Here is a 24,637-nt window from a genome sequence, read left to right as displayed (position 1 = left end):
CACAACCATCAAGCAGTTTTCTGTGTGGTGCATTTACTGTGCACGTGTGGTCCCTTATTCTCTGAAGTTTGTAGGGCCTTTTCGCACCTTTGCATGGTTAAGAGTTTCTCCTGGGTTTTCTAGACATTTTTGTAGCTTTTTTTTTTTTTTTTTTAGTGTGAAGAAAACCCGGAATTTTGCATTATTCACCCCAGAACCCTTGTGCATTTTTGTCATGGTGTTCCACAGCACAGCGCCGCTTTGTGTTGTGTAATGTGGTATGAAGAAACCAGAGGAAAACCCCTGGGGAAAAGCCTCATGAGGAGGATGAGCTAATTCTCCTGCAGAGGAAATGGAAGTGCGGGGGTCTCACGGAGGGAAGCCCCAGAGCAGTGGTCATCTGGGACCTGGTCCCCTCCCGCCCATGGAGCTCGCTGCCCGGCTTTGGGCCAGTCTTGCTCTCTAAGCCCAGCCTAGCTCACAGGGATGTGGCTGCAAAGATAAAATGGAGCGGAGGCGCAGCTTGTAGGCGCCCTTGATTCCCTTGTCAGGGGAAGAAAGGCAGGGCATAAATAAAGTGCAACAACAATAAAAAATAGTAATAACTCACCCCAGGAAAACCAGGCATTCCTAAAAGGCAGAAACCGGGAGCAAGGCAGCAAATGGGGCACAGAACTGGAGCAAGGACAAGGACCAGAAAATGAGAAAAGCCGGAGCATCTGTTTGCACAAGCCACGACTCGCTCCACTCACCTGGCGGGGGCCGGTCTTCCCAGGCTGGACGTGGATCCCGAGGCTTGCCAGGTACTGGACGATGGCGCTGGATTGCGCGGCTTTCCCTGGGCCGGGCATGGCTCTTGGGCTAAATTCCCTCTAAAGCATCTGAACAACTCAGCTTCAGCATTGTTTGTCTCAATAATACCTCCCCCCACACACTGCAAAAAAGATGCTTTCGAGTGCGATTGGGGGGCCAGATGCGCACAAATGAGCAAACGTTTTTGGGGGAGGACAGAACCCGCCCGAGTGATGCAACTCAGGTTTGCAGCAAGAGCCCCCTCCACACCTGGACTCCATAAAAGAGCTAAATACCCTTTAAAGGATCATTGCCCCTTGCTTTTGAGCGAAAGGCATTTATTTACCCAATACTTCACTGGGCAAGTTGCATCTTAGGAGCCAAATGAAGAGAGTAACTTGTAGAGCAAACGCTGACTCTCAGCTTCAGGCTTAATTTAAAATCTTTCATCTGTTGTGAGGTTTGATTTCTGCTTCCCTTGAAACAATGTCTCCTCTACCAAACAGACACCTCCCCTTCTGCACAGCAGCTTTTCCCCACCTACAAAAAAACATCCCTGTGGAAAGAAGGTGTGTATGGAGGGGGGCAGGAATAGCAGCTCATTTGTAAATTCCTTCTGGGAAGCCAAGGCGACATTTAAAGGGACACTCGGCTCCTCAAGGGCCCTCGCGGATCTTCAAGAAGGAAAAAACCTGTGGTGCACATGAGCCCTTAATGGTTGGAGGAGAACAGCGAAGATGTTGGAATGACACTGCCTTGTGACCCACAAATGCCACGGTCAGCAGCCAGGAGAGGTGCTGTCCCCTCCTTCTCCAGGGGTCAGTGGCCCGTCTTGTGGGCGCATGAATTCTTCTCTCCGGTGGTGCTCCTTTCAGGCTTGCCACTGGACTAGGGGCACAAGAACAGCTGGTTCCTCTGACAGCAGCTGGACCAGTAGCTAAGCTTTTGTAGCATCTTGGGAAACGCTCTGTGCCATGCATTTATCTATTATATGTATATCCTGCCTGTCTTCCTTTCCAGGAAAGCAGATCATGATGCTGTTAGAAGCACAGGGGCCCACTGAAAAGCTGGCAGTCCTCAGGGCCTGATCACGAGTAATCCGTCCCGCACGGATGATGCCTTGTCTTGCAGGCGGGCAGGAGAAAGGGGCTCACTTGGACTTCGGGTCTGTCTCTGTGCCCCACCGCCAGGGTCTGGCTTTCCAGGGGGTTGAAAGGGGCCCTGAGTCTTCTGTTGTTCGGATGGTTAACCCACTGGTTCTGTCCTGTCTTAGGTGGTTTTCATTTTCTACAAAACAAATTTTATACATGTTGTGCAAGTTGCTTTGCATGCTAGAACAAAAGGCAAGACATAAATGCTTCTGTCCCTGAATGAGAATAAAATAAGCCTGCAAGTGGCTTTGGGATGGGAGTGGTGCTTAATGGTTAGAGCGTGTTGTGACGGGGGAGGTGAGACTGAGGGTGTGAGAACCAAAACTACTTAGTTCTATTCCCAGGATATTAATTTGAGCAGTTAGCATAAGTTGGGCAGGGAGGAGCAATGTGCATTCTCTAAATTTTATGTTTTCATTATTTTATTTCTAGCTATGGTCTGGAATTTAAAGACTGGGGGTCTTTTCCCTTCTTTATAAACTCTATGGCCTCCAGATATGCAACATCTGGAGTCTTCGCCATCATGAAGATGCAGCGATCAGGAACTGTTGAATGCCCACATGCCTGCAGCTGCCCAGGGAAAAGGAATTGCACTCATTTGAAAAAGAGCAGCTCAGTAGCAATGCCATTGACTGCCACAGTTTGACGCTGCCCGTTCTATCTCTTCTTTACATGCATGCACGCACACCACACCACATCACATGTGTAACCCAGTTCCTTTTAACCGCACATCAGCAGAAAAGCAACCCGTTCATTCGGATTCGGCCGCCGTGCGGAGAAACTGAGTTCCCTCGCACAACTGGGCTGTGCTCGCAGGAGCAGCGACGAGTCCCCTCCCCAGCAGTAAAGCGAAAACAGCATTCCCCTCCTGGGGCCAGGACAGGTCAAGACGGTGCCTTGGAAGACGGGCTGTGGTGAGCTGGAAAAAATATGATCCGACGAGAGAGCAGGAGGTAAGCGGAACCGCTTGAGCCCTCCCTTTCTTCACTCACTGGGATTTTCCTAGCCCTGCTTTAGTTTTGTTTTGAGTGTTATGTTATTTTTGACAGAGCTTTTCTTTTCCTCTTTCCATTCTAATTTTGAACAGCGTGGCTCACAGTCATGCAACTTGCCGTCCAATGAAATGCAGCCTCTCTCAATATAGCGTTGATGTGCCAACTTTTGGGGGGGACGGGGCTACCGCGCATTAATGCAGCTTTGTGGGAAGCCTTGAGCACAACCGGGGATGCTCGCTCCCCACGTCGTGCCCTCGAAAGAGCCATGGCGGTTGTCTTTGCTGCATGACTCCTAGTGGTATAGGAGCTTTGCTCGGAAAAGGGCAGAGTCCTGAAGCTGATTCACTGGGACTCCTGGCCTGCACTTGGCTTCATGCAGCTGGGCAAGGGATGGATAACTCTGCATAGGTGGGACTTGGGTTTCCTTTTGTTCCCTGTCCAAAAAAGTAACAACAACGACGTTCCAGTCCTGGCTTGGGAGGCACAGGGCTGCCAGATCTGAAAGACAAAGAGGCAGGTTTGCCTCTAGAGGTGCTGCGTCTTTGAAATGCCCCAGCTGGATTTCAGGTAAGAATGACCAATATAACTACAGGGCTTACCAGATGTGTCAGACTGCAAGTCTTGGTATTCACAGCCAGCATGAAGGGAGCATTCAGACGTCGGTGTCCATGTCCAGTTGACCAGTTAGCAGGGTCAGGTAGCAAAAATTAGGGATCATGCCTGGTAGAGGTGAAGTTGAGCATGTCCTGACTGCTGCAGACCAAGCAGCTCTCTGGGGAAGCCGGACTTTCTTTCATCTTTTATTTTTTATGGTCAGTGAATTGCTAACACATCGGTTTCCAAGGTTAGTATAGTTCCCACAGAGTAAATTACTCCTAACCTGGAGGGCCAGAGAATTCCACAGAGAAAATATGGATTTGCTTTGGGACTAGGGGAGAGCAGAGGTGTGGGAATATCGAGGTTGTGATTTTGGTGGGAGAACTGAGGAGTTACAAATGCACAAACGTTCCTCATTTTCATCGGTGAAAAGTTAGTGTGACTGTTTTGGATCCCGATATTTTCAGAGGGGCCAGTAGTACTCTGTGAGATCCGAGACAGGTATTCCAGGATCTTGCAAGGTTGTAGAGATGTGGCTTCCCACATGTTTTAGCCTACCCACTGGGTGGAGCTGATGGGAGCTGTAGGCCAAACGCTCCAGAGGTCCATAAGTTGCTCAGTCCTGTTGTGGAAAATGATGAGGTCCAATCCTGTGTGGTACTGCAAGGGATTGTCAGCACGCATCTCTGAACATGCGCTGCAGCAGCTCTGGAAGGTAAAACTCTCGTAGAGATTCTGGCTCAAATCACCTGCCGCTTCATACTCAAGAACAAGCTAGCATGTGCATTTTAATATTTGCTTGTATTCATGCAAGGTTCCTAGGCTGATACCTTCTTCAGCTTGTGATTGAAGGCTTATGGGCTGATTTATGCTCTTTATTACTCCGTTTCTGATCTTTAAGTGACTGTTGCTTAGCAGCCTGCCTTGTGAACATGCTGGGGTCTTGGAGAAGTCCACTTTGGCCACCCAGGTTTTGCAAGGTCTAAACTTTCCAGAGGGAAAGCTGAGATGTTGTAACAGAGTACCACCATGCTGACAACACACAGGTTTCATGAGATACTGAGCTCAGCTGTCTACTTTGATCTGCTAAGCTCAGCTCAGCCTCTGGAAAAGACCAGTCATCCAGCAGGCAAGACTGATCAGAACGCCCACAAAGTTTGCAGATGAGATATCCAAGCCGGAAACATTGCTTAGACGTCTTGCAAGGAAGCAAGCTGATTAGCCTTGAAAGAGGCAGTGGTGAGTGCTGATGCTGGCCTGGGCCATGCATGCAAGGAAGTTGGGCAAGGGGGAAGGAAGTTCCTCAGTAGTACGCAGGACTCCCAAGCACTGCTGCTGGATGGGTGCTTGACTTTCAAATGTGCTGTCAAGTGGGGGAAATGAGGAAGCCCAAGAGGTTGTGCTTCATGGCTTCTAAGGGGAATATGTTTGAGGTTAGGGCTAGGGAGAAAACATTTCAGATTTCCCAGAGATGATCGATGGGACTCCTGCAACAAAACCAAAGGTCGGTGGGACAGCATGAGCAATGGGGGCTGAACCTGGTGTGATGGACCAACGTGTGCCGTGGGAGAGATGCCCAGGGTGTTTCTCTCTACCAGGGAAAGTTGTGATGTTCTGTTGCTTATCCTGATTAAATTAGACCTTGATTTGGCTGTCGCGGGTTGAGAAACTTGGGCATTCACACATGCATTGCTTCTCGGTTTTCATCAGGCATTTTAGCCCAGGGGTTCAAAACATATTCATTTTGAGCCTGTGGTTTATCCAGATGTTAGGCATGGCTGAATGCTGTGATTCTTCTGGGCCTCTTCAGAACATACTCTTGCTATTGGCTAGAACACTTGGGAACTTTTATAGAAAGCCTGTCCCGGGATACTTTGGTCCTACGCAGAAATGAAGCCAAAGGACCCTTTTCAGACAAACATCCTGGAGAGCCAAGATGGCTCAAGAAGCTCAAGCTGGTTTAAGTCTCTCTTGCCCAACACCTGCAAGGAATCTGTAGCATGAGACATGGCAACAAAGATGCCGTACCGAGGGTGGCCGTATGTCCTCTTTGGCGGCAGGTAGTCCTCTGTTCGAAGCTTCCCTCTCATGGAGACTTATTCTGCCCACGTCTGTTTTAAAGAAGCAGAACGATCATCAAGAAGAGCTCAGTTCCCAGAGGCCGCTTGGTCACAGGGTCCTTCGCTCTCTGTGACAGCCATCGCTTCGGAAGTCATCACCCACGCTTCCAGCCCCGCACGCACAGATTTCGTGCGGAAATTTGGTCGCCTCTCTTTTGGTGATACCAAGGAGACCGGCCTGACACCAGCTGCCTCTTCCCCTGCCTGCCCCCTGCTGTCCTGCTGGGGACATGCGGAGGTGCGTGGAGGAAGGGACCGCCACGGCTCTGGAAGCCCCTCTGGCCTGCAGAGGGGCTGGGGGAAAGCAACAGTCTTGCAGTGGCCCAGTGCAGATGGGAAACGTGATCCACAACCTGCAGCACAAAGGTCTTGCGAGTGGAGAGCGTTGTTCTGTCTTCTCTGCTCCCCATTCCCTGTTCCCTCAAGTGGTGAGAGGTTCTGTGGGGAGGTTTAGTTCTCTTCCGAAAGATTGCTAACCGAAGGTGTTTCTGCAACATTTATTTAAAAATACTCACAACAGGTTGGGGAAGGCTGCACTTTTCATTCAAGGGCTTAACTTTTGATCTCTGGTTCTTTCACACGGGATTCAGACAACACAAAAACTCACACTCAGGGGAAGAGGGTGCGTTGTTGTAGAACTGTAGACTGTTGGTGAGGTGCAAGCTATCATTCTATTGGCACCAAGCCATGCGAACAAACCATGGTGGACAACCCACAGTTCACAAGCCGAGAACAAGCCATGCATTGCCCAGGGTTAACCAACCATGGCTTGTTAGTACAGCTGGCTTCAGAGACCACAGTGACAATTTCAACAACCGTTGTCACTTTTTCTAACAGTGAGCCTGGCTGGTAAGTAGCAACAGGACTGAGGCGCAAATGGGCCGCCGGAGACCCATCAGGGAGTCTCCCGCATGCTTGGGAGAACCTCAGGACTGGCGAGAGAGCAAGCCTCCCTCCAAGGACTGTCCAGTCCGGTACTGTGTTCACACAGTGGCTAACCAGCTGCCCAGAGGCTCCCACAAGCAACAGAACTCTCCCACCCATGTTCCCCAGTGACTGCTGTGCAGAGACCTATGTGGCAGCTTTTCCCAAGCTGGTGCTCCCAGGTGTGTTGTACTACACACTGTAATGATGAGATTGTGGGAGTTGTGGTCCAACACATCTGGAGGAGAAGGCTGGGGTGGGGGTTTGCAAGGTGGGGTGGGGGGTGGACCCCAGGATTCCCGTGTCCAAACAGCCTGTCCCCGGCGTTCCAGCCACTCTCACAAGCTGGCAGAACAGTTTTCCCATGTGCACCTGCTTCGCGTGTAACCCATCTTTGCTGCCCGTAGCAAAAGGGCAGTTTGACAGCCAGCCAGGAAGGGCACGGGGTGTCGCCTCACTCCTAGCCTCCCAGAAGTGCTCTCATCTTCCCAGCTTTGCATCCCTCTCCTTGGAGGTCAGCAAAGGGCCAGCGTGGGTGGCTCCTCAGGCCTCTTGCTTCGGCCAATATAAGTGAAGCTTCTTTTGCAGAAAGCTGCGCATGGAAGCCGCCAGCATCGTGGATGCCAGCACCACTCCGGATGCCTGCAAGATTTCCCAGCGGAAAAACCAACGCCGCAGGACCTGCCCGAACCCCCGGGAGATCAGCCAGGCATTGGCTTGCAACTCTCTGGGAGAAATGAACCGGTCCTGTACCCTGAATGAGTTAATTGAGAAATGCCTTCGGTCCTTTGGTAACTTGGCAGCAACCTGGGGGTGGGAATGTGTGTGTGTGTGGGACTAAGGGATTGGGGCCCTCCCCATGGATCAGATGCTGTTGAGGGTGTTGCGACTCTCTTTATGATTCAAACTGGAGGAAAGGGTTTTGGTTCTACTTGTTAAGTTTTAAGTTTGTCAAGGGGCTCACCTCCCACCAGCCACCACGACCAGCAATTGGCATCTGGAGAGCCACAGGGTCCTCATGACTACCTTAAAATAGGATGACCGGAGAGAGAGAGAGAGAGAGAGAGAGAAACGAACATGACATGCCAAGCGACAAACAGTTAAGAGGCTGTGTACGTGCCTGCCATGTTGTCTGAACGCAGTCATGGTGATCAGTGATTGAGACTTATCATCACCCACGATAAGACAATGGTTTGTTCTGGGTTTTTCCCTCCCATAGTTGCCTGTTGCGTCATCTGAACCCAGATAGCGCAACCCGTCCTGGTAAAAAGCCCGGAACCACAGAGCTGCCAGAGGGAGCTGCCCGGGCTGCTGGGCTGGCGGGGGCGGCTCTGACCAGGGCGGTGCTGCCTGACCGATCGCCCTCCCCGTTCTCACCTCCCGCACTGCAGGTGGTGGGGGAGGATCCGCTGGCCCATGGTGCCCCCAACTGGGACAGTGCCTCCTGGGCGATGGATCCGCCCCCCCAGCTCTGCTTGCATGTCAGAGAACCTCTTTCTCCGGTGATCGGAAGGGGGTGGGCCCACTGGGGGGCGCTGCCCTGGGAAGAAGGGGGCAAGCACCTCCTTGCTCCTGCTGGGAGCAAGGCGCTCCTTTCTCGGCCCAGCTCCCTGAGGGTGCACCTGCCCTCCTCTTTGCTCTGGCTGGAGAGGGAGGTGCCCAGGCCAGAGTGCGGAAGGGGGGACCTGGGCCAGGTGGGGAGGCTCCGTTCTTGGCCCCGGTTCCCCCTCGCGTGCTTCCACCTGAGCAGCTTTCTCTCCAGCAGAGGCGGGGAAGGGGAAGCCTGGCCTAAGCGGGGGCCTGCTGAGACGGCCCTCCACACTGAGCCCAGCCCTTCCTCTCGGGCAGGAGCAGGAGCAGGGGAGTCAGCTGAGCAGCGCTGCCCCTTTGCAGCCTTGCCTGGTTGCTTGCCCTCCCTGTGCCTAAGAGGGAGCCCGCACCCCGTCCTCCTGGCACGGGAGGCAAGGTGCCTGCTCTGTGCCCCATTCTCTTTGCTCTGTTGCGGGGAGCGAGTCCTGCTTGAGCAGCAGGGAGCTCTGCGGCCGGCCAAGCCCGGCTTGCGCTCATGGCTATCGCCAGGTGGAATGAGAGGGGAGGAGTGCGGGAGAGGAGCAGCGCAAGCCCAGGAGCCTCCCTGCCTGCCTGCCTGCAGGGCTCGCCATGGCTGCTTGGCACTTCAGGGCAGCCTGTTGTGGTGATCTGCCATGACGGGTTGCTATGCCACGCGATCCTGCCCAATATCTGGGCGTCCCCTCATTTCTCTGCCAGCGATGCTTGTTGTTGTGTTAATAAACACACTCCCTCTGGCAGAGTCAGTAAACCGGCGATTTCCTGAACGTTTAGCAAAGAAGCCAATCCACTTCTATGGTGTTAATGAACTGTACTGCATTTTCAGCAGGACCGACCTTTGCTATCCTCCAATCCACTGCCGCACAATGAACTTCTTCATTTCCTCTGCAGTCCAGTTCCACTTCCCTCCTGCTCACAAATATGCCAGTTGAATGCCTTTTCTTCTCCTCTAGATCTGGAGGGGAAGCTGTGCACCAGCGACTTCATGGTAAACATGACATTAACAGTCCACAGCTGGGTAGTTCCGTCTACCGAGTTGGCTCATCTCCTCCTGACTTTATATCCTTTCCAGAATAGCTCTGGTTACTCTGGTCTGAATATAGGAAGTGCCCCCTTCCCATCACTTCCCCATTGTGGGCTCCAGAAAGGGAACCTCTTCTGAGAAGGGGGAGACGGTGTCCGAGCAGCATACCTGGAGGCGGCCTTCCCCAGCGGCTCCCCTCCAGGTGTGCGGGACCAAGACTCGCCAAAGCCGAGGAAGTGCCCCGTCTGCCCAGTCCAGGATGCTGCTCACAGAGGGGCAGCCAGCTGGCCACAGGGTCCCACAAGAAGGACATTGGGGGCCACGTCACCATCCCACCATCTTCCCCAACAATTGGTATACCGAGACAGACTCTCTCAGGTGGCACAGAGCTATCAGGACTGGTAGCCACGGAGGGCCAGCTCCTCCGTGACTTGTCCTGCCCTCTTTTAAAGCTACCCAAATTGATGTCTGTCGCCACATCTCGTGGAAGTGAATTCCATAGTTTGGCTCTGTGCCATGTGAAGAAGTCCATCCTTTGATCTGTCCTGAATTTCCCACGCATCAGCCACATGGGACAACCCAACTGGGCCCTAGTAGTATGAGAGGGGGAAAAAATGTCTCCCTATACCCTTTCTCTGCACCATGCGTCATTTTGTGCCCAGCTCTGGGTTCTAGTCCCTGCTCAGCCATGAAGCCCACTGGGCGACTCTGGGCCAGTCACAGACTCTCAGCCCAGCCTATCTCACAGGGTTGTTGCTGTGGGGATAAGATGGAGAGGAGGCGAACCTTGTAAGTGTTTGTTGAGATGGATCAACATCTCTGCCTGCAGTTCGGGACCCTTCTGTGAGTATGGGCCTTTCAGTATTTATGCCTTTACCACTGGCCAGGATCTGAGAACTCCTGAGCATTTTACTATGCCACTTGAGAGTAATTAACCCTTAACGCTGCTTGCTACATACAAGGACGCATCCCAGGAGAGACGACCGGAGCGACAGCTGAGGATCTGCCACTTTATTCGGTCTGCGCTCTCCCCACACCCCTCCTCTGACCCCCACCCCATCCTGGCAGGGAGAGGGACTCCTGCAGCTCCAGGCTGAACCTCTCGCTCTGGCTTCAGGTACTGGCTGGTGAACTATCCCGAGGCCTTTCACCTGGACCCGCACCTGGAGGAGGGCATTGCGGAGATCTTGGAGGTGGTGAGGAAAGAAGGCCACACGGATCGATGCCGCCTGCTTGACACGTCCAGCACGTGAGTTTGCCTGGCTCAAAGGCACTTCTGCATCTTAAGGCAGGGAAAGGGAAGCAAATGGGGCTCCCAGGAGGCTGGGGTGGAGTGGGGTGAAGCCGGGAATCCGTATCTCTGATTCCGCTCCGGGCCCTGCGAGGAACCTCTGGTGCCTTGGCTCTCAATTCCCCTTCTTCTGGGAATCCTTTCCTGCGCCAGAATTGCATGTGAAACCCAGCAGTTTTGGCTTCCCAGTCTTTCCACTGCCAATCAAAACCACAGCCATGCTAATTTACCATGTTCAAGGAACCTTCAGCTTTTACAGGCAAGGATTTCTTTGAGCTCAAGCCAGAGCTTTCTGTCAAAGCAAAAACGACAAATCTGAGGCTGTCATGCTTCAAGTACATCGCTGGAAAAGACCAGCGTGCTAGGGAAAGTTAAAAGCAGAAGGCAAATAAGAGATGGACTGAATCCATAAAGGAAGCCACAAGCCGGAATTTGCAAAAGCTGGCAGTGCTGCCTGGATAAGCCACTTTGGAGGGCTTTCATTCACAGGGTCGCCTTAAGTCAGAGATGGCTTGACGGCACCTAACAGCAAATTCCTCTGAGCATGTGGAGGGTTTGGGGGTGCAGCACCCCTAACGTGGGCTTCTGGCATTGTTCCTTCCCAGGGTGACCCATACCTGGAAGCGTGTGCTCAGCTGTCAAGGCAGTCCTGGCTGCGGCAAGAAGCGAAAGGTCTCGCTGCTTTTCGATCACCTCGATGCAACGGAGTTGGCCGCCCACCTCACCTTCCTGGAATTCAAGGCCTTTTGCCGGCTATCGGTAGGCAAGGGGAAAGGGCTTGTTTATTTATTACAGACATTTATATCTCAGGACGGCTTATGAAATATAAAAGTACAATATAAAATACAAAAATACAATATAAAACATCAATTATTAAAACAATATAAAACACATCATGAACTTAAGAAAAAGGAGGGAAAAAATAGAAAGTGTGACTATGAAGGGAAAATCCTAAAACATCTGAAACCGTTGGTAATGAAAATAATGGTTGAATAAAAAGGTCTTTACCTGGTGCTGGAAAGAGTATAATGTTGGTGCCAGGTGGACCTCTCTGGGGAGCAGATTCCATAGTCTCGGTGCCACTGTGGAGAAGGCCCTTCTCCAAGTAGACACCCTCCGCACTTCCTTCAGGGAGGGTTCTTGGAGCAAGGACTCCCCCGCTGATCTTAAGGGGTGTGAGGACTTGTAGGGAAGGAGGTGATCCTTCAGGTATTCTGGACTTAACCCGTCCAATTGCAATTGATGCAGAGATAGACAGCTGTATGGACATAAAAACTTTCGTCACTCAGGTGCCTTCCAAACAAAGTGAACAGAACAAGCCAAGGTGCAGGTTGTATAGGACTTCAAGTATGAATTGTTACTGAATCATGGGCTGCTGTGTTGTGTGAACCCAGCTGGGCTAACAAACCATGGTTTGTTGTTGGGTTGTGAAGTGTGGGTTTATTTGAGCTCCAGAAACCATAGTTGGTGAGCACAGCTACATTCACAGAACGACCCACGGTTCAGTGACAACTCATTCAATCTGTGCTCTGGCTTGTTGTGTTGTGTGAACTAGGTCAAAAGCTGCGTAGTGCAGTAGGGATCTTTAATCTGCAAGCACCTTCTAGACAGGGGACTGCCTGCACCCAAAAGACAGTGTGCAGCGATTCCACCTTTTCCTCCTTAATGGATTTTTTCTGATTCCAAACAAAATTGTGGGATGACACGGGGGTGCTGTAAATGGTAGATGGAGTTGCTAACTGAGGACCCATCCAAATACTGTGACCAAGATCACGCAGTTGTACAGTCAAACCTCCTTGGGCAATGCCCATAGCCAGGTTTTGGTGGGTGACGTGCACTGAAGCTGCCCCGGCTTCAGTGCACGTCCTTCCTCGGCTGGTCCTTCCTCGGCTAGCTTTCTCGCGACGGCTGCTGCGGTAGACACGCTGCTGCCATCCCGGCGGAAGCACGGCTAGCGGGCAACGACCCCAGGGCAAGGCTTGCTCGGGGGCAGCACGAGTGTTCCGGCTCCTTGCACGCACACGTGCTGCGGTCTGGCCATTGCGGCAGGTTTCGAGAGAGATGCCATCTCAGACCAGAAGCCAGGGCATGCCTGGCTCCAACCACGCTATCTCCATGGGCAGTTGGAAACTCAACCGGCCCGCACACAGTGGGGGTGTGGGGAGGATGACTTTCAGCCATGCCAGACCTGAGAAGCAGACCGTCTCCTGCCTCAGCACCCAAGAACTGTAGGAAACAGGGGGATATTTGACCAAGGCAGTAGTTCACAAACAGAATGCAGAGAATGTAAAACTAGTTCAAAGACGCCTGTGACATCCAGGGGTGGTCTATTTCGGATATTAAGGAATCGGGGGCCCTGTGTGTGTGTGTGTGTCTGTGTCCACATGCCTTTTGTGACCCACCTGTGAGATTCTCTGACTGATCACGTGGCTGGCCGGTTGAAAACAGAAGGTTAGATTTAGGGCTGGGGAAATGGGTAGGAAGCAGCTGACGACACCATGGCAGGGGAGGGACTTCAGGGCAGGACCCCGGTGTCACTTGGCCTGCTGGGCTTCCCAAAAGGGGTTCCTCCCATCCCTTCACATCTGACTCAGACATGTCTGACTCAGCAAGACCATTTCTTGCGGGATGTCTGACTCGGCAAGACCATTTCTCCTGTCTTCTCATTCTGCGTGGGGCAGTACCTGGACTTCCAGAACTACGTTCTGCGTGGGTCAGTGCGCGGCAGCCCCGCCCTGGAACGCGCCATCGCCCTGTGCAACAGCATCTCGCAGTGGGTGCAGGTCATGATCCTCAACCGCCCGACGCCACAGCAGCGCGCAGAAGTCTTCGCCAAGTTCATCCACGTCACGCAGGTTCGAGGGCTGCGGTCTGCTTTGCTGCGAGAGGGAACCGGCTGTGGAACAGGGGGTGGGATGTCCTCCGCGCTGGGCCCTGCGAGGAAAGAGCTGAGTAGGTTTAGGCTCAAGATGGTTAGGGGGAGACAAGACAGAAGTCTTCCCGCCATGCAAAAGATGCACCAGACATGTTCTCTGCAGCTTCTGGAAGCAGACCAAGATCTAGAAGCTGGATGCTGTGCTCTGTTTTATTTTGTGTTGCTTTTATTGTAAAACTGTCCCAAGACACTTGTGGTGGATGGTCTATAAAAGCTTTAAATAAATAAATAGTACAAAAGTTGTTTAGCCACTCAAATGGCACTGCTTTTAAAAATGGCTAAATGCTAGTGCATGGGGATCGGTCTTGCTTTTCAGGCACCTGTCCCATGACCAACCATCCCCACTCCACCCAAGTCTGGGAATGCTGTGCTTGCTTGGCTGGGAACCCTACACAGTACTCCTCCTGAGCTCAGTGCATTCCAGGTGCCCTTGCCTGGCTGGCTGAGGGACGCTGGAACTGTGTCCAGCGCATCCAGAGAGCCCCATGTCAGCAAAGGCCGCCATCAATGGGGCATCAGTGGGGAACCATCTACCTATGTATTTGCCGGTTAGAGAGTAGAGTTCCTACGAACATGTACAAAGTTCATCCTCTCTGGGACGGTGGCACACTGCCTCTCTGCCGCAGATTTCCCACGTAGCTTAGAATGCGAGTTAAGTCCTCTCAAATGAGAAGCTGTGGGGAGGAGGAGAGCGAGGCAGCTCTCACCGGGGACTTTTGAACGGCAGACACCCCTTCCCACCTCAGCCACCGTTTTACCCCTTTGCAGAAGCTAAAACAACTGCAGAACTTCAGCACGCTCATGGCGATTGTGGGGGGGCTTTGCCACAGCACCATCGCCCGCCTGAAGGACACACATGCCCATCTTCCCTCCGAGGTCACCAAGGTAAGGAACCGGGCCTCGCACCCACCTCATTTGGGCAGTCGGTCGGCTAGCGGTGGGAGGGAAGGGCTGGCCTTGCGACACCCACCCACCCCGGTCTTTGCTGGCATGATGATGAAGCTCAGAAGAAAAGAGAAACTTTCCCCACTGGTTTATGATGCTCTCAGGCAGAGGGCGAGTGATCTGAAGAAGGCCTTTTGTTTGGTACATTGGTTTGGCTGAGCAATTAATGGGTTGGCTTTGCCTCCTTGCACCTTTAAGTATGTTCAAGCGAGTATTTCTATGTTGCCATATGTAGAAATAAACCCACGTGTCCATTCGTGGTGTGGATTTGTGCCTTGGGCCCTGAATGTGAGAACTAGCAAGCCCCCAGCAACTCCAGGCATGGCGGCCAGAACGGCTCTCTCGGCAGCCATTTTGAGAGCTGCGCACGGGAAGGCGCGAGATACACCCGGGGGCTGAAACGGGGCCTGGGCCTCCACGCTGACGCACTGTCCTGGACTTTGCTCTCCCCGCCCAGATACTGTCCGAGATGACGGACTTGCTCTCCTCATCTGGAAATTACAGGACGTACCGGCGGGCCTACGCCAACTGCGAGGGCTTCAAGATCCCCATCGTCGGTGTCCACCTGAAGGACCTGGTGACGCGGCACGAGGCCCTGCCCGACCGCGTGGATGGCGGGCGGCTCAACCTGAGCAAACTGCAGAGCCTGTACGAGCCGGCATGGGAGCTGCGGATGCTGCAGCAGGCGAAGCCGCCGTTCCAGGCCAACAAGGACTTGGTGCACCTGCTCACTGTGAGGGACGGTCCTGGACCACCGGGGAGGCCAGGGGCTCCGACATAAGAGGGGCTCCTTATCCGTGGCGGCCTTTATTCTGAGCCTTGTAGGAGCTTCCCACGTGGCTGAGCTCACCCCCAAGACAGGTCCACCAGCACAGAGCACCTGACAGGGCGCTATAAAGTTCTGAGTAAAAGCTGCTAAAAACAAAGAGTCAGAGTCACGCACCTCCCAAAACGAGCCTCAAAGGAGGGAGCCGGTCTCAAGATGCTGAAAAAAATGGCTGGCCTTCTCCACGAATGAAACCATTTCTTCGGCATCGTGAGGCGAGCTCCCTTGTTCGGGCCGACGGGGGCGCTTTCCAGTCCTCTCGTACTTAGCTCTGAAGGGGGGCTGCTTGGAGGAGGAATGCGGGCCCTCGGAGGGGGGCCCACACGTCCCCCGGGGCATTTTCCGAGGAAGCTGCCCGCACCAGCGGCCCGGGGATGCCAAGGCGGCCGCGAGGGCCGCGTCAAGGGCAGGCGCTGTGTGCAACGTGGCGCCCCCCCCCCCCCAGCCAGGGCCAGCGGAGAGCGGGTCCCTGGACCTGGCCGCCCCTCGCATGCACCGTGGCCCGTGTGTTTTCACACGGCGCCTGACAGTGTGGGGTGCGGGAGGAGTCGGGGCCAGTGGCGGCGGCGGCAGGCAGGCAGGCGGCCGTGCTGAGGGAGCAGGCCCACGGGGCGGGCGTCTCGCCCAAGGCTGCTCAGACCCTGGGGCTGGCGCCAGTTGAGCCGAGGAAGCGGCCAGGGCAGGCAGGGACCGGCCTGTGTGGGGCTGTGACGGCGAGGGCTGCTGTGTTTGGGCTGCGTTGCCGAGCAGCCTGGCGGTGGGGCAGCCCCTGCGTGCCGGGAGGTCGCCCGGCAGCCACCACACGCCCGGCAGAGGCCGGCGAGTGACTCAGTCACCGCAGCCCCGGGCGGCTGCTCAGCGATGACTGCGGGGAACTTGAGGCAGCCCCTCACGTGATCTCAGACTCCGGGAGAGCTGTGGCCAGACAGGTGGGGGCCCACCTCCTGTGCCCCCCCGCCACCGCTCCCCCGCCAAAGGGGCAGAGGCGCCCTCCCGGCTCGCGTGCCACACGGCTGTGCCCACACGAAGCGTCTGGGGACGGTTCCCTCTCGCGGGGTGAGGGAGCGCCGTCGGCTCTCCAGAAGGCCTGCTTCTGCTGGGGAGGGAAGCTGCTGCAGGGGGCTTGCTCCCCTCCCTTGCTGCCCCCTGCCCTGTTGGCCTCTGCCCCATAGGCAGAGGGGTCACTGGTTTGCAACAGGCAGTTTGCTTTGTCCTTGGGCAAAGACAGCTGCAGGGAAACAGGTCGGGTGGGGGAGACAATCCCTGGCCCACATGAATTTGATACCTGTGCACGGTCCTCTTTCCCGTTTAACTTTCTTCCCTCTCCCAGCTTTCCCTGGACCTCTACTACACGGACGAGGAGATCTACGCACTCTCCTATGCTCGCGAGCCCCGGTGTCCCAAGACGCTGGTAAGAGATGGCCGAGAGGGGGACACCCTTTCCTGGCCCTCCCCACCGTCCCATCAGCTGCACCAGGGTGGGCAGAAGGCCGGCTCGCCAGTGGCTCGGGCCTGCCTCCCAAAGCGCCTGCCAGCACGGGCCACTGCCAGCTGTGCAGGGGGCTGAAGGACCAAACCCCTGGAGCTCTGCTTCCCGCCCACACCTGCCTCAAACTGCCCGTTCTCCCCCCTTCTTTTCGCAGCCCCCCACCCAGTTCAAGCCCCCTGTGGTCGTGGAGTGGGTGCCCGGAGTGTCTCCCAAGCTGGACCAGGCCACCATCAAGAGGCACGTCCAGCAAATGGTCGAGGTGAGAACGGCCGCGGCTGGGCCTGCGAGGAAAGCCGAGGGCCGGCCAGCAAGGACTTCTCCGCCCCTGCTAGCCTTGAGGCTTGTTAAAGCAGAGGCCCCGTACCACTCCCGACGGATGCTCCAGACGCCTCCGTTCAGTCTTTCGTGAGCCAACATCCTCCAGTTGGGAATTGTAGTCCAGCACAGCTGGCCCAGGCGGGCCGCTTTAGCTTCTCTCGTCAACTCAAAGCATCAGCTTACTGGAAATGCAGAACTGAACGGAACATTCAGCAACGTATTTCATATGGCATTAGTCAGATTTACATCCCGGCCGCCCCCGCTTCCAGGAGCACAGGGTGACGGTCATCCCGCTCCCGTTTTAGCTTCCCACCCCACGGTCATCCCCTGCACTGCAGGGTGGTGCCGAGGGGCTGATCCTGGGTTTCCCCAGCCCCGCACTGCGTCATGCCACGAGTGCGCCTCCTCTGCTGCTGGACTTCTGGCCTGCCCGCCAACCCCACACACACGTCACTTGTGGCTGGCAGGTGCGGGTTGCGATCGGGTGCCAAGTTGTGCTGAGCTGGGAAAGCAGGCTGGGCCTCCCCTGCCCCCCCCCCCCAGCAGCAGGGCCGGTGCCTGCTCTTCTCCTCCCTCTTCACCATAATGCGCTCCTCTGGTGAAGGAAGAGGCTCAAATCCGGCCAGGCTACCCACTTCCTCTTCTGCAGTTGCAAGTGAAGTATACTTGCTTTGGAGCACCACGGCGTAAGAGATCCCACTATTGCTGCCCCTTCACAAATCCGTGGTCACCCCCGGAGGAGTTTCCGCACCCTCTCCTCACGTCCCCACATCACCAAAGCCCCTACTGCCCCCTAAGCCAGGTTTCACTGAAGGCATGCCATGTTAATTACCCTCGTGAGTGCAAACTGGCCGCCATTTTGAATACACAAGCCACGGTGGGAATGTGCCGTAGATTGCTGCATCGTGTGAACCTGGGCAGCTTGGGTCAAACAGTCCTCACAGGACCCTAGAGTGTCTCAAGCAGTTTCAGAGGGGAGATCTTTTAAGGCGGCAGCAGGGTCTCACCCCTTCCCCTCCTGGCCTGAGGCTGCTCAGCTTCCCCTCAGACTGCTGGGCAGACAAGCCGAAGCATGTATGTCAACTGCATTTGTGTCGGGAGTGGTGATTCCTAGCGTGCATCTTTGCTTCTGCCCGTCCTCCACTTACTTTGAAAGCTCTGACTTGATATAGAATAGTGCTTATATTCAAAGGCTGAATTAACTAATGGAGATTTAGCACTGGAGGCATGCCATGTCCCTGAAAAGGGGGGCAGCTGGGGAAGGGTGGGAACCGTTGTGACGACTCCTTGGAAAATAGTTCCTAGGTTGGGAAGGCAAACTGTGGCCAATCAGTACAGAGAAAGCTGAGCTGAATGGATCCATGGATCCCGGCATTCTGAGATTTCGCCAGGCGTCACCACTCACTTTCCAGCTTTTTTCTGTTTTCAAACCAGGTGCCATCCTTCACATAGTATTGCTTCCAACTGGTCTCTCACAGAAACCCCCTAAAAGTCCAGACTGAGGAGATATGACTAGAAGCTCTTGGCACGTGTCCTTTCCCATCACACTTGCCTTCCTCTGTCGTTTCCCTGTGTCAATAGCTACCTACATTGTAGGTGGGTGACCTGCAGCCCTTGGACTTATTTCAAAAGCCCTCCGGGTGCAGTCAGTCCAGATCTCGGGCAAGAGCCACCTCTCTCTTCCCTAACAGCCTGCTCCATGAGTAAGAAGAGTCAAAGTGGTGGCAAAAAGGGAGAAAGGGGGCAACCTACCCACTTGTAACTCTGGTTTTCCCCAGGGATGGCTTTAGGCCCGTTCGCCACTGAGTTGACTGGAAAGGAAGCTGTCCCCTCCAATCTAGGCAGGGACTGGTTAGTTCATTCTCGGTCAAGGGCCATGCAGAGAATGGGGGAAAACAAAATGCCCAGACTTGCTCAGGGGCTGGCACCCCAGTCTTTCCTGAGTCATCTCCACGAGGCTTAATTTTCTCCTCTCTCTCCTTTGCACTAGTCTGTGTTCAAGAATTATGATCCTGAACAACGGGGCTACATCTCTCAGGAGGACTTTGAGAGGATTTCCACAAGTTTCCCTTTCTCTTTCAGTGGGCTGGAAAGAGAGCGGTAAGCATTGCGGTGTGGAAAGAAGCTGGAAGGCCCACGGGTGCTGGGTGTTGGGCTTCTTTGGGAGTGAGGCCCCTAGATCGTGCCAGTGGCTCATTTAGGCCAAGGGGGCCCAGAAATCCAAGAGTCCACCATCCCTGCAAGCAGCACAGCCCTGCCGCACATGGTGCCAAGCAGCTAAAGCTCTGTAGGCTGGGCGAGAGCGGCCATTTATGAATTGCTAGGGAAAGGAAATGAATCCTGAGAGGCCAAAGCGGATGCCTTTCTTATGCTACAGTGCAGCAGAGATGCAAACTGAGCCGTGATTATTAAAACAGAAATACAGTCTGTGTCACTACAGTGGGGAAGGGACGAGATGCTCCTGTTCAGATGCCAGTGGCCAAGATCTCTCTTTCATCTTTAACTTGCCATTGGACAGGGCAGCCCTTCCAACAGAAGACTGTCTTGTGTAAAAGAGGGCAAGTGGCCATCCTAGCCATGGTCAGAGGACTCCAGTCCACGGAGTGCCAGCGACAGCTCTGCAAACAGACAGCAGGCCTAAGTTCGTGACAGCAGAGCTTCCTGTAGGAGGAGAAAAGTTCATTGTGGGTTCTTTGGCAAGATTGCTAGTGGCTTAGGAGCAACAAACACCGCGGTGCCTGAAGCGAGCAGCTGCAGGGCATTGTCCTTGGTTCACCTGAGGCGACAACTGAGACCCAAGAGGGCTGATGCCCCTTATAAACTCCCTGAATCCTAAGCAAGGACTCTGCAGGGTGGGGGCACATCTCTCCGCTAGTCTGAGACGAGCCTGCCGGAAAGGAAGGGGGCCAGGAGTCAGGTTCCGTGTTTGCGGGGAGAAAAGTGTGGCAGGCCAGGCAGTTAGACCACAGCCTCACCGTGTGCCTCTCCCCGTCCGCAGCGAGGGAACCTGGAGCCAGGAAGAGCTCTCGGAGTACTTGATGCGGGCCTGTGCCATCTTCTCCAAGCTGAGCCTCGGCTTCTCGCACAACTTCCAGGAGGCCACCTTCAAGAAGCCCACCTTCTGCGACAGCTGCAATGGCTTTGTGAGTCTGCAGCTCTGGGCATAAGATCACCACTCAGTCCTTTGCACAGACAGAAACCGCGGCTGCTCCTCCGAGATTCCTGCGTACACAATCGCACACTCAGAACTGAGCAGCCCCAGTAGGAAGCAAGCTGGAATGGGGCACCTAGTGCTGATGGTAATCAGCAGCAGGTGGGGTGGAATAGAAAAGGACCAGGGCTCCGAGGCAGGAGACCTTTGAAGTCAAGATTCTCTTTACCGACATGGGCCTTCAGCCTCTGCAGCCATGAGGCCTAGAAACACGCTTTCAGATCAAAAAGCAGAAATTTCTATGATGGACACAGCATACGTAGAATCCAACCTCTGTGAATTGTAACACCGTTGAAACAGGAAAGCCACATCCCCGGGCCCACATTAACCCAGTTCTTCTCCTGCACTTGTACATATGTCTGTGTGTGTGTCTTCCTCAGATCTGGGGAAGGTACTGGGCTGGCCTTCACAATGGTGAATATTACTGCAACGAACACCTCTTTCTTTTCTGTCCTCCTAGCTCTGGGGAGTTTCCAAGCAAGGATACCGATGCCGGGGTAAGCATGCCCTCCCTTGGGCACGAAAGGGCAGCATAGAGAGCAGCACACCCCAACTCTGCTGCTCGCTGGGATGTGTCAAGATGGCTCTTGCAGCAGGAACAGATGGGATATTACCTTTCAGTGCCTTGTGACCCAGGCTCTTTCCCAACACCAGTTTTTAAGTTCAGTATTCAGGTTCAGGAGGCTGGTCTGCAGTTGTCGTTATTTATGTATTATGATCATATAATGGGCTGTCATTCCGTCACCTGAAAACGTACCCCGTCTATGCCCACACCTGCTTCGTCTGGCTTTTCCGCAAAGCAGCACAGTTGCCAATCATGGCATTCTTGTTGCGCTTGGGACGACATGTGAAGCAGGAAAGGCCGGGTGTGTGTGTGCGCGTGTGTGGCAGAAGAGATTGCCACAGGGGGTAGATACTGTTTAGTGCTCTCCAATGTCTGTAAAAGTCTCTGCAACTAGAAAATCGACATTGCCATGAGAATAGCCCTAAATTCAGCACTGTGTTCCTTTGCAACGTGTCTTAAGGGCAAAGAAATATTAAGGAAATGGTGCCCATCTAGGCTCAAGTCGCACCATTCCTTTAAAGATCTGCTCACGGGCAGCTCTGTGACCCTGTACAGGCTGTCAGGTGTGATGAAACTCACCTTAAGAGGCTACTAGAGATGCTCTCCTGTGCACGTGTTGACAGGAGACAAGCCTGCATCCCCCAGCAGTCTCAGCCCACACAGGGAATCGCCAGGCAGTTTGCGTGGGCCGCATTTGCAGACCTCGCCCGAGTCTTCCCCACGCTTGGCTTCAGCAGCTTTTCGCTTCTTCCCCCACAGACTGTGGCCTGATCTGCCACAAGCAGTGCAAGGACCAGGTGGAGGTGGAGTGCCAGAGGCGCTTGCACTCCAGTGCCTCCGACAGCAGCACACCTCGGATCGCAACGCCAGCTGGCACTCTTCACCCCAGCTCAGGTAAAAGCTTGTGGGCACAAACCTGGAATCCCTGGGCAGCCTGGGAAACGGGAGCGGCCTGGAGTCACGTAATCTACAATCTTTCCTAAGAGATGCTTAAAAGCAAAAGGCAGTCCTTTCCCTTGTGCGACCTTGGATGTTACTTTCGGACGGGAGTGGTCAGCTTTTGGTCCTCCAGCAGCTTTGGCCTGCAATTCCCACAATCCCTCAGCACTGATGTCGCTGACTAGGGCTGCTGGGAGAGTGGCGGATCGAAACACCCGGAAGGCCACAAGTTGCAGGCCCCGCTTTAGGAGAAATGCAGCAGCAGTGCCTTGGTTGCAGAGTAGATTGCCCTCCTGCAGACTGAGGTTGGTAGCACAACCTGCAGTAGGAAATGCCTGTCCGTTTCCCTCTGAAACCTCCTTCCTGCCCAGCTGATCTTCCAGCCAGGGATGCAGACGGGACCAGCTGCGGAACTTAACACCTGTGTAGATTTCTGCTGCAGCCTCGGGGTTCACCTCCGCGCGAGTTGCGGGAACGGCCTGCCATGCTGGTAGGCTACGCTGCTAACCATGCCTCTCTTGTGCCGCAGGCTCCGAGGAAGAAACTTTTCTTTTCCCACCCAAATGGGAGCAGGTCAAGAGCCCCCTTCTCAGCCTGGGAAGCGCCACGAGCTGCCGGCCGATGAGACACGCCTCGACCCAAACGGAGGCTGTCAGCCCCATGGCTGAGAGACTGCAAGAGCGCCAGGGAGGGGTTGGCGGCCACGGCAAGAGCCAGAAGCAGCTACTGGAGCAGCTGAAGGAACTGGAAAAGGTGAGGCTTTTCTAGGGAGATTCTGGAGGTCTGTGGAACAAGAACAGGCAAGCAGATTAGAGCTGAGCTACAGGTAACAAGGTGGGTGGATCCAACAACAGTAAAGTTTTGCTCTGGGGTGGGAGCACACGCATCCTTTTTCATGGCTACCCTTTCACCTCTCCTGGAAAACTGCTGTAAGCTCTGCTGGGGTGGGAGAAGGCCAAGAACAGATGTCTGGACCTCCTGTGCCACCCCCAGCATGGCCTGGAGGTCAGAGTGAGTGAAGGGTTCACACACACCAGTAAGCCCTGGGCTCCAGCATTGGGTGCCCTTAGCAGACTTTCTGCCTCAGAAAGTCCGTCTCGGCCACTCCGTGTGGTCCCAATTTCCCGCTAGGTCGCTCTCCCCTCCCAGGACCCAGTGCCACTGCAACCTCTTCCCCTCTTTGAGAGTCACACCCAGCTCGAAAGCTGCCTCTGCAAAGAGGCCACGGTTCATGGGGCCAGGCTCAAGCTGTCCCCTCACTTGTGGCTCTTGCACAAAAGGAGCGTGGCTTCCTCAGCCCTGGGACAGGCCCTGTGCAAGCACAGCCAGTCCAGTCTGTCCCGTGCTGAGGCAAGGGGCATGGTCAGCGGAGCTAGTGAGTGGCGGGCCACCTCTGGCCCAGCGCTGCTAGCCACGTGCCACTGCTGAAAATGCCTCACACCGATTGCTCCCTTGCGTCTCTTGCAGCCGCGACAAAGCAGTGGTACAGTGGCGAGTTTGGTGGCAAACCGGTTGCATCCGTTTTCACCTCCAGCAAGCCAGTCCAAAATACCCGACACAGCAGCTGGGAAGGATGCCTTGTTATGGGGGAAATGCACTTCCTCCCAGCTGCCGTCAGCCAAGCTCAAGAGGGATGGGGAAGCCTCCCGGCTTTCCTGGGTCATGAAAAAGTGCTGGCATCTGCATTTCTGCGAGCCTGGCTTCACCACAAGAGTCTGGTGCTTTTTAAGCTGACGCTACCAAGGCTTGCTGTGTCTTACAGGAACGGGACAGACTCTTAATCGCCAATCAGTGCCTCCAGAGGCGCAACTCACAACTGGAGCTGGAGAACAGCCGGTTGCTGAAGGCAGATGCGGCAAGCCTTCCAGGACTCTCCTGCCGGAAAGAACAGACTGTCTGCAGTTCCCACAAGCCCAACTGAACAAGGGGCCAGTGGAAGATGCCAAGGAAGCGAAGAGAAGGGGTTGCTCGTTGGACGGCGCATCCTGGCAGTTTTTTGCATGTGCATTTTTTATGACAGCTGCTGCCGTTGTGGCTGAATGTAGGATGCAGCTTGACTCACTTGCTTGATCCATCCGGGTTGCTTTATTTAGGCGATCTTTGATTCCTAGAAGGCACTTTTGTCAACCAATGTTCCCTGCAGCCACCTATAAAAAATGGGGTGTGTATGCCAAGAGACCCCTTCCCGGACGTGGATGAACTGGGATCCTCCAAGACCAAAGTAGAGGCATCGGTGTGGGGAAAAGACCGCCTCAAGCATGAAACTGATGGTGGGGCAGCAGGGAGAGATCGAGCGAGGCATGGAAACATCAGATAAATTTCAATATTTCTTCTGTCTCCTGCCTTGTTTTCTATGCGCCCCATCTCTCTGCTTCACTCCCCCAACCCTGTCTGTTTGGGGCAGTCGAGAACATGGCCTGTTGGAAAGAGACAAAATAGGGATGCTACAATTTTAAATCAAGTTGTCTTCTTGCTGAGAGTGGGCTTCCCAGTCCATTTACAGTCACCTCGCTGACCACCCTGTGCCCTTCTGTTTGCAAAGGGCTGGAGACAGCAAGAGATCTGAGCCCCTTTGGAAACACGACATGTTGCACCGTATCTCCCAGAACCACCAACCGAAAGCAAAAGAAAATGGGATGGAGGCAGAAACATTATATTACGGAAGAAAAGGTACCTTTGCACGAAGTATTCCAACTGAAAGAGAAAGTGTCATCTCAAGAGCGACACCTGCGTTGTGCCGAATCCTGCCCTGCGATTTCCGTTCTGCCTCCCTGCCCACCCCCAAGAGGTGGCCTCATCCGCAAGAGAAGCGCTCATTTGTAGAACCCAGAAAGCAGCCTTGTCTGTCTGCAGGATTAGAGGGCCAGTGTGGTGGAGCGGTTAAGAATGCTGGACTGGGATTCAGGGGAGCTGGGTTCCAGGCCCCACTCGGCCATGGAGCCAACTGGGTGACCCTGGGCCAGTCGC

The 24,637-nt window shown here is 54.4% G+C and overlaps 1 protein-coding gene across 1 annotated transcript; it reads left to right on the top strand.

The window, feature by feature from the left end:
- Nucleotides 1–2,637: 2,637 nt before the first annotated feature.
- On the top strand, nt 2,638–24,621 carry RASGRP4 (RAS guanyl releasing protein 4). Its single transcript, XM_044435129.1, has 17 exons — nt 2,638–2,875; nt 7,147–7,349; nt 9,081–9,186; nt 10,107–10,169; nt 10,269–10,400; nt 11,048–11,201; nt 13,124–13,297; nt 14,146–14,262; nt 14,780–15,055; nt 16,479–16,559; nt 16,792–16,896; nt 18,946–19,055; nt 19,954–20,098; nt 20,627–20,663; nt 21,491–21,625; nt 22,200–22,423; nt 23,433–24,621. The coding sequence occupies exons 1-17, from the start codon at nt 2,853–2,855 to the stop codon at nt 23,589–23,591; spliced, it is 2,244 nt and encodes a 747-aa protein (XP_044291064.1). The 5' UTR covers nt 2,638–2,852; the 3' UTR covers nt 23,592–24,621.
- Nucleotides 24,622–24,637: the final 16 nt, after the last annotated feature.

The sequence above is a fragment of the Varanus komodoensis genome, unplaced genomic scaffold (genome assembly GCF_004798865.1).
Source record: "Varanus komodoensis strain SLA01 unplaced genomic scaffold, ASM479886v1 scaffold29_1, whole genome shotgun sequence".
Taxonomy (NCBI): Eukaryota; Metazoa; Chordata; class Lepidosauria; order Squamata; family Varanidae; genus Varanus; species Varanus komodoensis.
Note: the sequence above shows the minus strand (reverse complement) of the source record. Positions and strands in the feature narration are given on the sequence as shown.

Coding starts and splice junctions, on each gene's coding strand:
- RASGRP4 (XM_044435129.1), top strand. CDS start 2,853: ATGATCCGACGAGAGAGCAGGAG. Junction 16,897..18,945: donor ACGTCCAGCAAATGGTCGAG/GTGAGAACGGCC, acceptor CCTTTGCACTAG/TCTGTGTTCAAGAATTATGA. Junction 20,099..20,626: donor GCGACAGCTGCAATGGCTTT/GTGAGTCTGCAG, acceptor CTGTCCTCCTAG/CTCTGGGGAGTTTCCAAGCA.